Below are 20,274 nucleotides of genomic sequence, written 5' to 3'. Positions count from 1 at the left end.
CTGATGATTTCCTAAAAGTAAGTTTTAGAAGATTTATCAAAATGTAAGGTTTTTTAGCCAGGTGTAGTGGCTCACACCTGTAATCGTAGCACTTTTGGAGGCCAAGGTGGAATGATCACTTCAGGCCAGGAGTTCGACATCAGCCTGATCAAGAGCGAGACCCCATCTCCACAAAAAATGGAAAAATTAGCTGGGTGTGATGGCACACAGATATAGTCCCAGCTACTCAGGAAGCTGAGGCAGGAGGGTGGCTTGAGCCCAGGAGTTCGAGGCTGCAATGAACTATGGTGATGTCACTGTACTTTCTAGCTCAGGTGATGGAGGGAGACCGTGACTCAAAAAAAAAAAAAAAGGAAGGTTTTTCATAGATATTGCTGTCCAGAAAGGTAGTACCAATGTATATTCTCCCTATCAGTTTACTATGGGAATACCTTCACTTGTAAAGCCTGGATATCATTTTTGTTTGTTTAATGGCTGTGGAAATTCTATCTTATTTTACATTCACATTTCTTTAATTGCTAGTGAGATTGAATATTTGTTTATTGGTTATTTCTTAATTGTCTTTTTAATTCTTTGTTAATCTTATGTTTGTTATTTTTTAATTGATTCATAAGAGGGCTTTACTTATTTTTCTTTTCATGCAGTAAATTTTTATTGGTCAACCATTGTTTCAGACTGTGCTCGGCACTGGGTAAGTTCCTGCCCTTTTGTGGAGCTTACATCCTCGTAAGGGAGATCAAATAATCACACAAATACATGTAGAATAATAGCTATGTGAGTTTGAATGAAGAGGGAAGAGTTACATGGTATTGTGGACTGATACAATAAAGGTGTTTTTTTTTTTTTTTTTTTTTTTACCAAATCAAGAAGATAAGAGAAAACCTTCTTAGAAACTGATAATAGAGCTGATACCTGAAGAAATACAGGGGTTAATGGCAATGAGTTTAGTGAGGAAGAGTGTCCCTATGTGTGGCTCCTGAGGCAGGTTTTGATGTCACAAAGAAATGAAAGTGGCTGGAGCACTGAAAACAAGATATGAGATGTGACTGGAGAAGTTCACAGGGGCCTGACTGTGCAGGACTTATTTTATTAATTTTATCCTTAGAGTAATGGGAAGTTATGGAAATGTTTCAAGTAGGTAATGATGTGATTAAATTTGTGTTGCAGAAAGATGGCTGCAGTGGATGAGAATGCATTGTAGAGGAGCAAGGGAGGATATGGGGATAGGCTTGATGGAGGAGATACAGTAGTTCATGGGAAATGAAGGTAATTTGGGCTAAGGAGATGGCAGTGGAGAAAAGTGAATGAATTAAGAGGAATGGGAACAGTAAAATTGAGAAGGACTTGGTGAATTGATTACCTGTGGGGGATGATGCTGAAGGATGACTCTTAGATTTCTGGCTTAGAAAAATAGATGGCTGGTAACACCCTACATTAAGAAAGGGAATATTAAGAGAGAACAGGATTTGGTGGGAAAGATCATAAGTTCAATTTTGGACAAAAGGTTGAGTTAAGTTCATTGAATTATCCAAGTGGAGGAGGATATTAATAGGGAGCTGGAGATGTATGTATGAGCCATGTGTATGACATAGGTCATAAGAGAGATAACGTAGATAAAAATGATAAGATGGCCTGCAGCCAAGCCTATTAGTTAAAGCTGGTAGGAGGCCGGGCGCGGTGGCTCACGCCTGTAATCCTAGCTCTGGGAGGCCGAGGCGGGTGGATCGCTCGAGGTCAGGAGTTCGAGACCAGCCTGAGCAAGAGTGAGACCCCGTCTCTACTAAAAATAGAAAGAAATTATCTGGCCAACTAAAAATATATATACAAAAAAATTAGCCGGGCATGGTGGCTCATGCCTGTAGTCCCAGCTACTCGGGAGGCTGAGGCAGTAGGATCGCTTAAGCCCAGGAGTCTGAGGTTGCTGTGAGCTAGGCTGATGCCACGGCACTCACTCTAGCCGGGGCAACAAAGTGAGACTCTGTCTCAAAAAAAAAAAAAAAAAAAAAAATAAAGCTGGTAGGAGAGAATAAACCTGCAAAGGAGATCGGAGAATTAGGTAAAAAGGAGGGAAGAAAACCAACAAGGTTTTTGGTGTCTTAGAAACCAAGGGAAGAGAATGTTTCAAGAAGGGGAGGGAATGGTTAAAATGCCAAATAGTACTAAAAAAAGAGATTGACCAAGATGAGAACTACAAAATATCTTGTTGGCTTTAGTGACATGGTGTATTAGTTTGCTAGGGTTGCCAAAACAAAATACTAGAACGGGTGGCTTAAACAACAAAAATTTATTTTCTCACAGTTCTGGAGGGTAGAATTCCAAGATTAAGTCACTGGCAGGTCTGGTTTCTTCTGAGGAGTCTTTTGGCCCCTAGAGGACTGCCTGCTGGCTGTGTCCTCAAATGGTTGTCCCTTGCATGTGTATGTGTCTGGGCTGGGTCTCAGAGTCCAAATTTCCTCTTAAAGGGACACAGGTCATATTGCATTAGGGCTCACCCTAATGACCTCACTTAACCTTAATTACAAAATGCAGTCACATTTTGTGGCACTAGGGGGTTAGAACTTCAGCATAAGGATTTGGTGGGGGACACAATTAAGTATGACAAATGGGGGAACTTGTTTCTATCCTGTCATGGGAGCACAATTCAGATGGGAGTGAGCTAAGAACCAAATGAAATGTGAATTAGTAAGGAACACAAGTATAACTTCTTCGAGAAGTTTTTCTGTGAGGAGAAAGTGAAGACATTAGCAAGGATAGTGATTCTCAAACCATTGTGGTAAAGATCGTTTTTTTTGAAAAAAATTTCCAATTCATCATGAATTAATCATTTTTAGAAATACAATGAAAATAAATTAGAAAATTAAATTTTAAAGTGATATACAAAATATAAGTTTACATATTTTATTATCAGATTTAACAAACAAGATTATTCTGTCAAATTTCTGTAGGTTTCTCAGTTCTCACTCAGCTTCGATACTTATCTCATAGAAGGCCAGTATCACTTTGTGGACCAGCACCAGACCAGATGACACTTTGTGGTAGAGGTCTACATATGAGAGTGGAGGGAGAGTCTTTTTGTTTTTTTTAAAGGAAAGAAACATATTCGAAAGATGATTGTAAGATAACAGGTAAGAGAATAAAAATAAATACTCAAGAGAGAAGTTTCCTGAGAAGCCAACAGGAGATAGGATCCAAAGCATATGATGAGGGATTATTAGCCTTAGATAGAAAGAGGAATAACCATCTTCTTTAACAGCAGCAAACAGGCCTAGACTGTGTAGAGAAAATGAGGAATGGAGTTTCTTTCATTTTTTTTAGAGACAAGGTCTCACTCTGTGACCCAGGCTGGAGTGCAGTGGTGCGGTCATAGCTTACTGCAGCCTCGAACTTCTGAGCTCCAGTGATCCTCCCACCTCAGCCTCTGTAGTAGCTGGGATTATAGGCATGAGTCATAGCACTCGGCAAGGGAATTACTTTCTCACATCTTCTGTTTTCTCTGAAGTAGTAAATTGAGTCATCTGCTAGCAGTAATGAGTGAGAAACAGGGTAGACACTTTAAGAGGACTGAGGTCTGACAATCATGGAAACCAAAGAATGAAAGGAATTTACTGGTGGTGCTGAGGCCATTTGAAGATGTTGATCATGAACTTATAGTACAATCAATCTGCCCATTACATCATCTTTTCTTGCAGCCTTAAAAAAAAAAAAATAGATAGCTGGAATTACCCATGACCAGAGTTTTAGTAAATAAGTACAAAGTAAGAGAGATAATATTCCTGAGAGGGTAATTTGAATCCTTAATCAGAGCATACCCCTCCTCTGCCTTCATTGGCTTCTTAGTCTGTCCAAACTCCTGTCTGTGGCCTTGCTACCTGTCAGATCCCATTGAGTATGACTCTTCCCTACATTTACTGCTCTCCAGCCTTACTGGGTTTCTCTTTGTTCTTGGAAAATAACAAGCTCCCACCTCAGGACCTTTAACCAGCCTTAGCCTCATATGTCATCTCCTCAGAGGAGCCTTTTCTGACCACTGCATCTTATCATCTTTTATCCTCTTGTTATTCTCTATCTTTTGACACCATTTATGTTTCATTCACATAGCATTCATCATGCTCTGAAGTTACCTTATTTATTTATTTACTTTCTTATTGTTTGGCTCCTTCCTCAAGAATGTAGGTCACATGGGGCCAGGGATGTGCTTGGATTGCTTAGAGTAGTACCTGGCATATAGTGGATACTCAATAAATATTTAGTGAATGGATAGAAAGGAGAGGAGAAAAGGAATACGGAGGGAAGAAAGAAGTGATGGAGCATGGATTTAAATTGGACAAAGTGTGTCATAGAGAAAGAGGAGGACTGATGAAATAGGGATTATTCTTGGAGATCTTGATGAGGTTGAAGACCTTTTGCAATAGGAATAAACAAAAGAAAAGGGAGATGAAGTTGTGGTTTGAGAGTATAAACCTTAACTTCTGCCTTTCTGAAGGAAGGGCAGATATGACTGATAATCAAAATTTGAAATACGATCTTCAGAGTGATATTTGAAGAGGAGTGCAGAAGGGGAGGTCAAGAAGCTGAGAGCTGAGGGCAGTGGATGGTTCATCCACGTGGATATTGAGGTCACAGGATGATGGCAGGGCTCAGGGGAGACCAAATGCCAAAGTTGTGGGTGACTGAGAAAGGGCAGGTAGGACTGAGTGTGGCCTCCAGATAGCGTGAGCTTCAAAAGAGCTGGCTAATCTTTGAGAGGACTAATAAGGACCTGAAAGCATAAATGGTAGAACCCCATATTTCAACCTAGTTTATTTTTAAAGAAAACCTTAATATCAAAGAGCAGAAAAGGAAGTAATATCAGCAGAAGAAAATCAGCTTTAAGGAGGTGGCAGGAAAGCTTGGAGCAGAGGTAGTGACGTAGGAGCATTTGCTGGTTGTGGAGCAGAGCTGGTCCAGAGAGGGTAATGGAAAGGTTTGGGAAGGGAGAGAACATGAAGAGCTCTAGGGGAGGTGCAGCACAGCAGGATGGCCGTATACTCTAAAAGCAGGGTAAGTGACATGGTGTGTTTAGCTGGCTCATGAGACTGAGCCTGGTGGCCAGAGGACTTCTATGGCTTGCCCAGAATGATGATTTTCCCTTAAGTCACAGACCCCAAATGGTGCTCAACCTAGAAGAAAGGATGTGTTAAACTGTACATTCTGAACATTTACCAATTTTTTTCTCATATGTGTTATTAAATATATTTTGCCAAAAAGGTTGGAGACCACAGGGCTAAGGGACAAAGGTGGGTATTATTTTGTACTTTGTGAATTTTGAGCCATGAGTATATTACCTAGTTAAAAATAAATAAAATTTTAAAAGGTAAAATGAAACCACTTACTGAAATTTTATTTTTATGATTTTTTTTTCCGCTAAGTTGAACTAATTAACATATGCATCAACTCACATCATTTTTTTTGTGGTAGGAACACCGAAAATCTCTCAGCAGTTTCCAAAGCATAATACATTGTTGCTAACTATAGTTACCATTTTGTATAATAGATCTCTTGAACTTACTCCTATTTTTATAATTCTTGAAAGAGAATTGAGCATCATTTAGTAGTGTCAATTCCAAGTTAAATTTTTCAAATATAGGAGGTTAAAAACATGTTTTTTTTTTCTCTTTTATAATCATAGGGAGTGTGCAACAATCAGTTAACCGCAAACAAAGCTGGAAAGGTTCTAAAGAATCCTTAGTTCCTCAGAGACATGGCCCACCACTGGGAGAAAGTGTGGCCTATCATTCTGAAAGTCCCAACTCGCAGACAGATGTGGGAAGACCTTTGTCTGGATCTGGTATAACAGCATTTGCTCAAGCTCACCCTAGCAACGGACAAAGAGTAAACCCACCACCACCACCTCAAGTAAGGAGTGTCACTCCTCCACCACCTCCAAGAGGCCAAACTCCCCCTCCAAGAGGTACAACTCCACCTCCCCCCTCATGGGAACCAAATTCTCAAACAAAGCGCTATTCCGGGAACATGGAATATGTAATCTCCCGAATCTCTCCTGTTCCACCTGGGGCATGGCAGGAGGGCTATCCTCCACCACCTCTTAACACTTCCCCCATGAATCCCCCTAATCAGGGACAGAGAGGCATAAGTTCTGTTCCTGTTGGCAGACAACCAATCATCATGCAGAGTTCTAGCAAGTTTAACTTTCCACCAGGGAGACCTGGGATTCAGAATGGTAGTGGTCAGACTGAGTTTATGATACACCAAAATGTTGTTCCTGCTGGCACTGTGAATCGGCAGCCACCCCCTCCATATCCTCTGACCCCAGCTAATGGACAAAGCCCTTCTGCTCTACAAACAGGGGGATCCGCTGCTCCTTCATCATATACAAATGGAAATATTCCTCAGTCTATGATGGTGCCAAACAGAAATAGTCATAACATGGAACTATATAACATTAATGTACCTGGACTGCAAACAAATTGGCCTCAGTCATCTTCTGCTCCAACCCAGTCATCCCCGAGTGGCGGGCATGAAATCCCTACATGGCAACCGAACATACCAGTGAGGTCAAATTCTTTTAATAACCCATTAGGAAATAGAGCAAGTCACTCTGCTAATTCTCAGCCTTCAGCTACAACAGTCACTGCAATTACACCAGCTCCTATTCAACAGCCTGTGAAAAGCATGCGTGTATTAAAACCGGAGCTGCAGACTGCTTTAGCACCTACACACCCTTCTTGGATACCACAACCAACTCAAACTGTTCAACCCAGTCCTTTTTCTGAGGGTACTGCTTCAAATATGACTGTTATGCCACCTGTTGCTGAAGCTCCAAACTATCAAGGTCCACCACCACCTTACCCAAAACACCTGCTACACCAAAACCCATCTGTTCCTCCATATGAATCAATCAATAAATCTAGCAAAGAGGATCAGCCTAGCTTGCCCAAGGAAGATGAAGGTGAAAAGAGTTATGAAAATGTTGATAGTGGGGACAAAGAAAAGAAACAGATTACAACTTCACCTATCACCGTTAGGAAAAACAAGAAAGATGAAGATCGAAGAGAATCTCGTATTCAAAGTTATTCTCCTCAGGCATTTAAATTCTTTATGGAGCAACATGTAGAAAATGTACTCAAATCTCATCAACAACGTCTACATCGTAAAAAACAGTTAGAGAATGAAATGATGCGGGTAAAACCTTTTAAAATGTCCGTTTTTATACTTACCTGTTTGCTTTATGTTTATTTTAAAGTATTATGTTCTAGTATTTTTCCTATAGCTAAATATATTATCAATTACAGAATTTAAAAGTGAGTAAAAATACTAAATACTTTAATATTTCAAGATTTACTCAGAATTTCATATAATAAAGTTCTTATCTAAATTAAGAAAAATATAATTTACAGTATAAGTTTACATATACATAATCCCTTTATATGGAAATTGGAGCAAGGGTTGTTTCCTAGGTTTTACACATTAACTTACAACATTTAAGAATGAGCTAGGGATATCTGGGTCCCATCTCTTGATACACTTATGAAACATTTCTTTTTACTTGTAAGTTTTTGAGTTTATAGGTTTATTCATCACATAGGTCTTATTAGAAAGTGTCAGAGTTCTCCCTTTAGTTATTTCTCCCTTCTAATTTCATTTTTATAATGTACTGGAGAAAAATGTGCTGAAATTATTAAGTCAAACTGTATTAAAAAGGAGATCAAAATATTAATAAGTAAACATTCACTTTAATCTGTGTTGTGATTACAGATAGATCTCTTCCCTAGATATTATGGGAACACTATCATTATCATCATTATTTTTATCATATACTTAGAATTCAAAGATTTGACTCCTAATGTTACATCTGTCACCCAGAATCCAAGAGGCTTAAATTTGTGATTAAACTTCTTTACCTAATTGAGAGAGCCATTCTTCTAAAATGATTTTTCCAAATCTGATTTTATTCCTACTACAAATTGAATTTTATTAGATGAGAAATATCATGATAATCTCTATGACTTATCCATATTTTAGTTCTTAGGATTTCTTACTAAAGTCTGTCTGTATGTATTTTCTTAGTTTATTTTTCCTTTTTCCTCTTCACTTTCACTAATAGCTGATTTAAACTTTTATGGTGTTGGAAGCTTTGCTGACTTCTGTAGCCTCCATTACTGTGTAGGCAAGTAAGATTTTAAGAGAAACAGTTCTATACTAAGTCTGGCATGCCACCCTTCTTAAAAGATTTTGCATGTAAATGTGCATCCTAACAGAAGCATGAGGTTGCTATATTTTAGTCTTGCATTTCTAGAATTAGACCTTACTTTTTCAATGGAATTCCTTTCTATTTAAACCCTTTAATTCTTTATTAATTAGCCAAAACAAACTGTTCCTCCCTTCTAAAAACAGGTATTCCATATCTACTTAGAAGTTGGTTTTTGTTTTTATCCGTTTTTGATATCTTCATAAGTTATACTATTATTTAAAATATTCCAAAATACCTAAAAGATGCTTTGTACCCAAGCATGTTGTTCCTTTTAAATAAAGTAGGAGAAATCCTTTGCATTTTGTGTTAGTCTCACCTTTACTCTAATGCCCTGAGAAAGACAAAAGGAAAGACTGACTATTAATGACTATTGTACATTTATTGAGAATGGAGAAAGGGTTAGTGGGTTAGAGAAGGCATTCTTTTATTATTCTTAATACATCAGTTTTTTAGAATGAGCCTGGAATGGAAGTTGTTTTTTTTTTTTTTTCATAAAGGATAAAATGGGAAGAATATTTGAGGCCTAGGCATTCCACAAAGAGAAGCATATGATGAAGGCAATTAAATCATATAATTTTTGGTGAATATGCATGGAGAAATAGATGAAGATGCATGTTAACAGATGCTTATGCATTGGGAACATTTTTCTGAGTGAATTAGAGAAGAGTAGAAAGCTATTGGTGTCTTCTTCTTGCTCTCCACAGCTAAATTTGCATATATACTCACCTTGTATATCCTGTTAACTATCTCCTAAGCCACACTTTTGATCTTTAATTTTCTTTGAAATGTATTCTAGATTTCTAACCTGCTTTATTAAAAATTTTATGCATTTAACCTTTAAACATATGCCTGAAGTTTTTCTAAGCTATTTCTTAATATTCAATATTGAAGAAGATAATTCCTCATTTAACATCTAGTTTATTTGCCTAGGTTGGATTATCTCAAGATGCCCAGGATCAAATGAGAAAGATGCTTTGCCAAAAAGAGTCTAATTACATCCGTCTTAAAAGGGCTAAAATGGACAAGTCTATGTTTGTGAAGATAAAGACACTAGGAATAGGAGCATTTGGTGAAGTCTGTCTAGCAAGAAAAGTAGATACTAAGGCTTTGTATGCAACAAAAACTCTTCGAAAGAAAGATGTTCTGCTTCGAAATCAAGTCGCTCATGTTAAAGCTGAAAGAGATATCCTGGCTGAAGCTGACAATGAATGGGTAGTTCGTCTATATTATTCATTCCAAGATAAGGACAATTTATACTTTGTAATGGATTACATTCCTGGGGGTGATATGATGAGCCTATTAATTAGAATGGGCATCTTTCCAGAAAATCTGGCACGATTCTACATAGCAGAACTTACCTGTGCAGTCGAAAGTGTTCATAAAATGGGTTTTATTCATAGAGATATTAAACCTGATAACATTTTGATTGATCGTGATGGTCATATTAAACTGACTGACTTTGGCCTCTGCACTGGCTTCAGATGGACACATGATTCTAAGTACTATCAAAGTGGTAAGTAAACTCATAGAATTTAGTTTGTTCATAATAATGTGATTTAGTAATGCAGTAAAATATGAGATGGATGGATCATCACTGGATGGGGAGCCAGAAGACCTGGGTTAGGTCTTGACTGTGTTGCATAAACTTGGTTGAACCCTTTAGGTATTTAGACTTATAAAATGAAAGAATATGTTAGATTTGATTATTTCTAAATATCTTTAACATTTTTGAGTGAAATCCTTTACCTTTGAAATATGTCAGTGTTTTTAAAGTAATTTTTAAATGAAGCCCCATATCCACCATTCAGTTTCAGAACTAGATTTTCAGTACTTTAGAAGCCCCTAGACAATCACTTCCCCTTCTCTCCTCCACAGAGATAACCATTATCTCAGAACTTTGTAATCAGTTTTTTACTTTTCTGTATACTTTTACTACATATATATGTATATCCCTGAACAATACATTATTTCATTTTGCCTACTCTTGAACCTATATTTAAATGTAATCATTCTATATGTATTCTTCTGTGTTGACTTCCTTTATATGTTTAAGGTTCCTCCATGTTATAGCATGTAATATTTTCACTGGTACTTAGGATTCCATTGTGTGACTATTACACAACTTATTTAACCCTAAACACTATGTACATGATTCCATGTAATCCTCATAATGGCATTGTGAGGCAGGATGAAGAAAGTGAGGCCTAGTTAAATGAAGTAACTTGCCCAAGGTCAGACAGAAATTAAGTGTAAGGGCTAGGCTTTGAACCCAAGTTTGTCTGATTACAGGGCCCATGTTATTTCTACTACACCACACTGCCTCACCAAGATTCCTTCAAGCGCTAATGGAAGTGTAAGTTGATCTAACATTCGTTGAATACTTACTATGTACTAGGTGCTTTACATACAGTATATTCTAATTTAATACTCATAACAATCCTCTGAGGTAAGTATTATTAGCCTCCTGTGCTTCTGTGAACACAAGTAAATTGACATTAAATGGATAGAATTGAGACATCTGAACCTACTTTAATGTTAGACATAATGGAATTTAGTGTCTCCCCAGATTCACCTGAATTATTGCTTGGGGCTCTTCCTAATAATATGATCCCTAGGCTCTATTCCAGTCTTTTGATTAAAAATATTCATTCGAGGATAGAAATCATATTTTAATCAAACATCCCATATGATTGTTACAGTTAGGTTAATTTCAGATACATTTTTCTAGGTGACCTCATCCCATTGTGGCTTTAAATTCCATCGGTATGTCAGTGACTTCTAAATCTCTCTCTCTCTAGAAATGGTCTCCCTGAAATTCCTAATTTCTATATCGAACTGCTTCCTGAATATCTTCCCATGGATTTCAAATAGGCCTTTCAGGCTTACTATTGCCAATAAAGAACTCTTTATTACTACCCCCATGTCCGCTCCCTTCCAGCGTGCCTCATCTTAGTACATTGTGCTACCACCACCCACCTAGTTATTCTGATTCTTTTTTTCCCATGCCCTCATGTCTAATTCATCAGTAAGTCCTGTTTACCCCACCTCTAAAATATATCCTGAATCTATTCACTTCTCTCCAGCTCTACTGAATCCTAGTCCCAGATTACCTATAATGGCCTCTTGTCTCTTTTTTCACTCTTGTCCTCCCTATAATCTGTTCTCCATACACCAGCCAGAGTTTTCTTTTTATTGTAAGAATAAACCAGATCTTGTCATCATCTTGCTTCAAGCTCCAGTATCGTTTCATTATACTTGGAATAAAAGGCAAACCATTTCTGTTGTTTGCAAAACCCAGGTGCATTGGCTCCTGCTCCATTTCCTACCATTCTCCCCTTTATCAGCTGCACTGGTCCTCACTCTGTTGATGTTGTTTCTTTATGGAATGCGTTGCCCTGATTTCACATGGTTGAGTCTCTCTTGATTTTTCACATCTTAACAAATGTCACCTTCTCAATCGGTCTCCCCCAGCCATTCAATATAATGTAGTTGTCCAGTCACGTTTATCACATCATACTGTGTTGATTCTCTGTGTAGGATACATCGCTATGTTTCTTATATATGTGTTTCTTTCCATACTAGAATGTAAGCTGCCTGAGGAAAGAACTTTGTCTGTCTTATGTGTCATTGTCATTTATTGAAGTAATGAAACACTCATCTAATTTATTTGAAAATTTGTCTAGAGTAGTAACGGGGAGCGGTCTAAATAACAAATTGTTAATTTACTTATGACTTATATTGTTATCATTTAACATTGAATAAATTACTGAGTCTAAGGCTAATTTTATTCAGTGTAAAACTTACCTATTGATATCTTAGAAAGCAGGCGACTTGGCATACGTTGTGTCTTAGTTTGTTACACAACTAGGGAGAATGTTGTTAATCATAAACCATGATGTCAAAAGGTTAAACAGACTAGGTTTACTCTTGTCCTTGTTGCTTTTATTTATTTATTTATTTTTACTGTACAGGTGACCATCCGCGACAAGATAGCATGGATTTCAGTAATGAGTGGGGTGATCCCTCAAACTGTCGATGTGGAGATAGACTGAAGCCACTAGAGCGGAGAGCTGCGCGCCAGCACCAGCGATGTCTAGCACATTCTTTGGTTGGGACTCCCAATTATATTGCACCTGAAGTGTTGCTACGAACAGGTAAAGCATTTGTTTCATAAATAATAGGTCTTTAGACCAGCCAATACTTACACTAGAGTATGCCTTATTTTTTAGGTTTATAATGAAGTATTAATTTTATAGGATAAATTGGAAATTTAATGTTAATTTTGATTGTATTCTCAGCACTTTTTAAGTGCTTATGAATAACTGTAACTTTGATGTCTTATTTTAGGATACACACAGTTATGTGATTGGTGGAGTGTTGGTGTTATTCTTTTTGAAATGTTGGTGGGACAGCCTCCTTTCTTGGCGCAAACACCATTAGAAACACAGATGAAGGTAAGGTATAGAATCTGTATCAAAGGAATTGTCACAAAGTCCCTGCACCATCATACTTTATTTATTAGTACTTCACTTAGAGCATCTTAATCTAGAGTTAAAGAATGGACTTGTAAGAATATATGAACACACTAAAATTGCATGTATAAACTCTAATCTCCATCATCCTGCTATCATCATACTCTTATATGCTCCCTCACTCACACACTATACTCACATTTTATTCTCATAAAGATCTTTAGTCCCTTTTGAAGATTTATTCCAATTTACTCCTTGTCAGTCACTATCTTCTGGCTTTGCACATTCTAGCCCCAAACTACAAATGTCTGTATCTCCACTTGAAAATACCTCTGGCACTTAAATGAGAAGCCACAATTTTGACCATATACTGTCTCATTTAAAACCCTTTAGTGGGCCAGGCGTGGTGGCTCACACCTGTAAGTCTAGCACTCTGGGAGGCCGAGGTGGGCGGATCATTTGAGCTCAGGAGTTTGAGACCAGCCTAAGCAAGAACGAGACCCTGTCTCTACTAAAAAATAGAAAGAAATTAGCTCGACAACTAAAAATACATAGAAAAAATTAGCCGGGCATGGCGGTGCATGCTTGTAGTCCCAGCTACTTGGGAGGCTGAGGCAGAAGGATTGCTTGAGCCCAGGAGTTTGAGGCTGCTGTGAGCTAGGCTGACTCCACAGCACTCTAGCCAGGGTGACAGAGCGGGACTCTGCCTCAAAAACAAAAAAAGAAAAAAAGTAAATAAACAACCCAAGCCAGTGACCTGACAGATTTCCTTAAATGACTGTGACAAAAAAAAAGAAAAGTGAGGCCAGGTGTGATGGCTCATGCCTGTAATCCTAGCAGCTTGGAAAGTTGAGGCAGGAAGATTGCCTGAGATCAGGAGTTTGAGACCAACCTGAGCAACATATTGAGACTCTATCTCTACAAAAATAGAAAAATTAGCTCAGAGTGGTAGCCAAACCTGTAGTCCCAGCTACTGCAGAGGCTGAGGCAGGAGGATCACTGGGGCCCAGGAGTTTAAGGTTACAGTGAGCTAGGATGATGCCATTGCACTCTTGCCTGGGCAACAGAGGGAGACCCTATCTCAAAAAAATAATAATAATAAAAAAGAAAAGTGTGTCTGTCTCTTTAAATCTTCCAGGGGGGTATGAAATTAAGGCAGGCATCTGGGATGGTCCTTAGGGGAATCACCAAGACCAACCAAAGCGCACAACCTCAAAGTTTTGGAGGAAAAGGTTCTTATTGCCCATCCTAGCACTAACCTGTTTCTCCAGGAAGGCAGGTTGTGGTCTCCATGACCACAATGGGCCTATGGAATGGTAGATGGTAGTGGGTTCACACATGCTGTTGTCTTACCAGATTCGGGCAGCCTCTCCCTTCATGAAGCACTCCTCTGGTTGCTGTAAGTGTCTGGTCAGGTTCCAGTGTTCCAAAATAGTTTATTCTGATAATGTTTTTCCAGTTTAATGATTGTTTTTATTGTTTTATGGCAGACCCCTGACACAGGGCCTTTTTCTGTGACATCTTCCTATGCTGTGCTTTTCTTTCTTTTTTTCCTTTCTCACTTTAAATCAAAAGCTATATACTGTGTTTTTGAAATTTAATATTATTTATTTTATTATTATTATTTTAGAGACAGGGATCTCCCTATATTGCCTAGGCTGGCCTCAAACTTCTGGGCGGAAGAGTTCCTCCTGCCTCAGCCTCCTGAGTAGCTGGAACTATAGGCATGGGCCACTGCACCTTGCTTCTACTGTGTTTTTGACTCTTATCTCTTTGTGTAGTTTTGTTTGTGGTTGCTCTAGTAACTACAAAATACATACTGAGTTTTCATTGTCTGCTTAGACTTGATATTGTACCACTTCATGTTCTATGTAGGACCTTACTACCACATAGGTCCCTTTGTTCTCTACTCTTCATGTTGTTATTTTATACATTACATCTACATACGTTTAAAACCGGCTCCAAAAATGTAACAGGTTTTGCTTTCAACCATTAAATTACTCTAAAGAACTCGAGATGGGAAGAATAGTCATTATATTTACCTGGATATTTAGCATTTTCCTTGCTCCTCCTGTATTCCTGATCTTTCAGGATTCCTTCTATATTATATCTCTTACATCTGAAGAACTTCCTTAAGTAAAATATTTTCCAGCAGTTTTGTTGGCAACAGATTCTATTAATTTTTCTTCATTTGAGAATGTCTTTATTTCACCTTCCTTAGGATATTACCACTTGGTATACAATTCCACATTTCAGTTCTTGCAGCACGTTAAAATGTCTACTTCCTTCTGTCCTCCATAATTTGATGAGACATCTGCAGTCATTCAGATCCCTCAAATAATATGTCATTTTTCTCTGTCTGCTTTCAATAATTTTTCTTTGCCTTTAGTTTTCAGTATTGTAATTATGATGTGTCTGGGCATGGACTTGTTAGGGTTTATCCTATTTGGTTACTGAGCATCTTGAATCTGTACATTTATATCTTTCATAAGATTTGAGGAGTGTTCAGCCATCACTTCAAATGTTTTTCTGTACCACACATTTTCTCCTCTTGTGATTTTAATCACAAGAATGTTAGGCCTTTTGGTATAGTCCCGTAGATTGCAGAGGTTCTGCTCATATTTTAAATCTTTATTCTCTCTGCTATTCAGATTGCATAATTTCTATCAACCTGTCTTCAAGTTCACTGACTCTTTCCTCTGATATCTCCATTCTACTATTGAGCCCATCCACTGAATTTTTCATTTTGGTAATTTTTCAGTTGTAAAATTTCCATTTGGTACTTCTTTATATCTTCAATTTCTTTGCTGAGACTTTTTCATTTCATGAGTATTCACCCTTTGAAACATTTTTTTACAATGGCTACTATAAAGTCTTTGTCAGATAATTCTAATATCTGTGTCATCTCAACACTGACTGTCTTTTCCTATGTGAGTTAAATTTTCCTGGTTCTTTGTATGCCAAACAATTTTGGATTATATCCTGCATATTTTGAATATTATGTTATGAGACTCTGAGTCTTGTTTATATCTTATGGAGAATGTTGACATTGTTTTGGCAGGCATTAAACCTGGTTGGATTCAGGCCACAAGTTCCAGCCAGCCTTTTGTGCTTTGTGATTTCAATGTCAGTTTCATTTTCAAAGCCTTTTCATTGCTAGGTAGATTTCTGCCTAGGCTGTGGTCTGTTCCTTTGTTCAGTTCTCAAAGTCTTCGGTATGCGCTCTTTAGGATTAGATCCATATGGGTACAGTTTGGAGGGTGAGTCCACCAGTTCATAAACAACTTTATGGGGTCAGTTTCCCAAGCTCCTCCCTGTCTGAGATGTCCCCAATTCTTTCGAGTTCCCCGAGGCTCCCTTTTTCAGTTCTCTGACCAGAAAGTAAGGATTTATTTATCCCATTCTACCACACAACTTGTAACTGAGCCTGCATCCCGGACAAGGTGGCAAGATGACAGAGAAAACAAGCAACAGAGATTTGACCCATCTCCTTGAGATTTTACTTCCCAATGCAGTATGATTTATTTCCAATTGGAGAGGAAGGTGCCCCCCTTCAGAGCTTTTGGCTGGTACAGGTCCTCTTTGCCATCTCTGTTGCTACAGGGAAGCTCCTTTCTCATTCCCTGAGCCTAAACTAGAGGAGCTTCTCCTGGAGCTCGCTCTCTCTGTGTTATGCCCCTTCCAGATTTTGAGCTACCTTGAGTCCAGGCTTGGGGATATTAGAGGGGGAAAATGGTAAACTCACCACCAGGTTCAGTGATACTTCAAATCCCCATTTTCTTCCCCAGTCTGCCTGTTTACTGTTTACTTTTCAGGGTCCTCAAGTAGCTGCTTCATGCATTCTGTCCAGGTTTTATAACTGCATTTAAGGAGAGACAGGATAGAGTGTACCTAGTACATCTTAGAACTGGGACCTCTCTCTGGTTGATTTTAGAATTTTTTCTCTTTAACTTTGATTTTCTGCAGTTTGATCATTATGTGCCTATGTATAGTTTTCTTTTATTTTTCTTGGTGGAGATTCAGTAAGCTTCTTTAATTGTACATTAATGACTCATCAGTTTTGGGAAATTCTCTGTCATTATCTCATCAAAGATTTCTTTTGCTTCTTTCTCTCCTTCTGGGACTCTAATTATTATACATATGGTATTCATTTCATATTGTCCTCTATGTCTCTTATGTTTTATTCTATGTTTTTTCTCTCTGTGCTTCAGTTTATGTAATTTTATTCATCCATCTTTGAACTAACAGAATCCTCCTTTTGCTGTGCCTAGTGTTTTTTTTTTTTTTGGCCTTAAACTAAAAAATCCTAAAGGTACTTTATAATAAAAAATGAAAAACTTGTCCAGCTGATTGTATATTTTCATTTCTCCTGTCACAAATAAGGGACAGAACCAGACATATAAATTACTATTACTAACTATACCATGATTTTATTTTTCCAAAAAGAATTTTTAAAATATTCTATTATTAGTTGAGGCATCTCCATTTTCTAACCTGGAATAAGACTTTAAATTAACAGATAATAGAAGAGGGGGTATATTTTTCTTCTCTCTATAGTATAGCTCCTATATGAATAAGGAAGAAAGGGGTTCATTCATTTAGTTATTTAACAAATATTTATTAACTACCTACCATGTGACAAGTTGAAGGCTGTTAGTCAAATAACAATGCATTCTGCTACTAAACAGGGTTCACCCAAAATCCATTTAACATTGTACCACTTCCGCTGCCTCCAAGAGTTCAGGGGAAGAGACTAGGTAATCTGGCTTTACTTGGCATTCCTTCTTTCCTCATTCCATTTTATTTAAAAACAGAACAAAGATTTATTAAATATCTATTAATTTTGTGCCAGGCAGTTTGCCAAGCATTGGGAAGTACAAAGACAATTAAAACATGGTCTCTTGCCTTAATAGAATTTCACACCCCCAGCCAGGCATGGTGGCTCATGCCTGCACTCCTAGCACTCTGGGAGGCCGAGGCGGGAGGATCACTTGAAATCAGGAGTTCGAGACCAGCCTGAACAAGAGTGAGACTCATCTCTACTAAAAATAGAAAAAACTAGCTGTGCGTGATGGTGCTCGCCGGTAGTCCCAGCTACTCGGGAGGCTGAGGCAGGAGGATCGCTTCAGCCCAGGAATTTGAGGTTGCTATGAACTGGGCTGATGCCACAGCACTCTAGCCCGGGCAACAGAGTGAGACTCTGTCTCAAAAAAAAAACCAAAAGAATTACACCCCAGTAGAAGGACACAGATGTACGTAGGTACCACCAGGTATTAGAAATACTATGATAGAAATATATGGTGCAGTGGAGGCAGAGTGGAAGGTAGTGGAAGTAGTGATTTCTACTAGAGGCAGAAGACCCTCCCAGGGGAGACAAAAACTTACAGTAAGTCTTGTAGAGTGAGTATAAGTTGCCTGGAGAGGATAGGAGGAAAAGTTATTTTCCACCAGCAGTGATTAATAGAAGTATGGAAGGTGAAATATGCTGCAATTTATTTGAAATATACAAATAGTCTAATGAGACTTTTGGTATATAACTTGGAAAAAATTTTTGTTTTTCTAATTTATCTCTTCCCTCCTAATTTTTAAAAATCTTTAAAGGTTATCAACTGGCAAACATCTCTTCACATTCCACCTCAAGCTAAACTGAGTCCTGAAGCTTCTGATCTTATTATTAAACTTTGCCGAGGACCAGAAGATCGCTTAGGCAAGAATGGTGCTGATGAAATAAAAGCTCATCCATTTTTTAAAACAATTGATTTCTCCAGTGACCTGAGACAGCAGTCTGCTTCATACATTCCTAAAATCACACACCCAACAGATACATCAAATTTTGATCCTGTTGATCCTGATAAGTTATGGAGTGATGATAATGAGGAAGAAAACGTAAATGACACTCTCAACGGATGGTATAAAAATGGAAAGCATCCTGAACATGCTTTCTATGAATTTACCTTTCGAAGATTTTTTGATGACAACGGCTACCCATATAATTATCCAAAGCCTATTGAATATGAATACATTAATTCACAAGGCTCCGAGCAACAGTTGGATGAAGATGATCAACACACAGCCTCAGAGATCAAAAATCGAGATCTAGTATATGTTTAATACACTAGTAAGTAACTGTAATAAGGATTTGCAGAAGGGCCTGAAATGCTAGGTTTTTTGAGGTTCTGACAGTAAAATTATGCAAGTGTGGCAGAGCTATGTATCTGTGCTCTGTGTACAATATTTTATTTTCCTAAATTATGGGAAATCCTTTTAAAATGTTAATTTATTCCAGTTTTTTAAATCAGTAATTTAGAAAAAAAAAAGTTATAAGGAAAATAAATTATGAACTGAATGTTATAGTCAGTTCTTGGTACTTAAAAGTACTTAAAAACAAAAAATAGTGCTTTGTTTAATAAAAGGAGCTTTGTTTATCTATTTGTATATATGCTAAATAATTTTAAAAGACAAGAGTTTTTGAAATTTTTTTGAAAGACAGTTTAGTTTTATCTTGCTTTAACCAAATATGAAACATACTCCATATTTACAGAACTTTTCTTTCCCCCATAACCTTGTTTTTGGTACAAAATAAGCTAGAGAAATTAAGCCATCATGTTGATGAGTATTCCTAGGCTAATGATAATCTGTGTAATTCACATACTGGAACTAAGAAATACAAGGTTGAAACAATATTAATGTTTATCAGAATGAAAAATAATGCAGTTTATCTTTTTTTCCCCCTTGGTGGAATATTTAATCTAGCATTTATTTCTCAAGAATTTCTGGCTTTAAAAGAAGCCAAAGCACTATTAGTTTTCTTTCTATATTGGTCTTTTTAATGCTATTTTTAATGCTGCTTCCAGTTTTAAAAGGGAACAAAATTGCCATAAATCAACATTTTCAAATACTAAAAGCTAATATCTTTCATATTTTTACTTTGAAATGAAAAAGAATTTTCCCACCATTCTAAGAGAAATTATTTTCAGTTTCATATAAAACTTTGATTAACAATTATTTGTGGGTACTCATTTGAAAAGTACTTTTTCTATGTAGTGACTAGTTTCAATTATGTCATCAATGTTACAGGTTTCCTCTTTCAGAACAGTGTTGCATATACAGATTGTTATTGGCAAAGGAAAATCTGGCTGTTTGGCAATATTTTACCTAAGGGCAGATTAATAGATGAAAAAATTAACTGTTCATTGAGATAGATATTAATAATTAGGGAAAGTTATTTAGTGGTCTTAGTAGAAAATTCAAGTTCTCTTAACTTATTTAAGGTTAAATATGTTCTCAACATGCCTATTATATATAACGCTTAGGTTCTAAGGAAGACTCATGGTTTGAAACCAAAATACACATAGCTTATCTTTTAGGAAGGGGGAAAGGGCTTTATTCTGACCACAGTAAAATTTGTATTTTATTTCCTTTTCTCATGGAATTATTTTATCAAAGCTTAGTATTTGTGAATAAGAGGTGTAATTTTAGTGATTTTCAAATTTTTTCTTCATATAAAGATAATGGAAACCATGTGTGTAGTAAAATTAAAGGCAAAGCTGC

General features: G+C 37.3%; 1 protein-coding gene across 1 annotated transcript in view; it reads left to right on the top strand.

Moving 5' to 3' along the window:
- LATS1 (large tumor suppressor kinase 1) overlaps positions 1-18,865 on the top strand; it is a 37,557-nt gene extending 18,692 nt beyond the window's left edge. The window contains exons 4-8 of the mRNA XM_045544560.1: positions 5,669-7,182; positions 9,182-9,764; positions 12,223-12,405; positions 12,599-12,705; positions 18,325-18,865. Of these exons, the coding sequence (XP_045400516.1) occupies positions 5,669-7,182; positions 9,182-9,764; positions 12,223-12,405; positions 12,599-12,705; positions 18,325-18,834 (2,897 nt within the window). The 3' untranslated portion in view covers positions 18,835-18,865. The remainder of the gene's footprint in view (positions 1-5,668; positions 7,183-9,181; positions 9,765-12,222; positions 12,406-12,598; positions 12,706-18,324) is intronic.
- Positions 18,866-20,274: the final 1,409 nt, after the last annotated feature.

Source organism: Lemur catta, chromosome 2 (genome assembly GCF_020740605.2).
Source record: "Lemur catta isolate mLemCat1 chromosome 2, mLemCat1.pri, whole genome shotgun sequence".
Lineage (NCBI taxonomy): Eukaryota > Metazoa > Chordata > Mammalia > Primates > Lemuridae > Lemur > Lemur catta.
The sequence above is the reverse complement of the archived record's forward strand: the minus strand, read 5'-3'. Positions and strand labels throughout refer to the sequence as shown.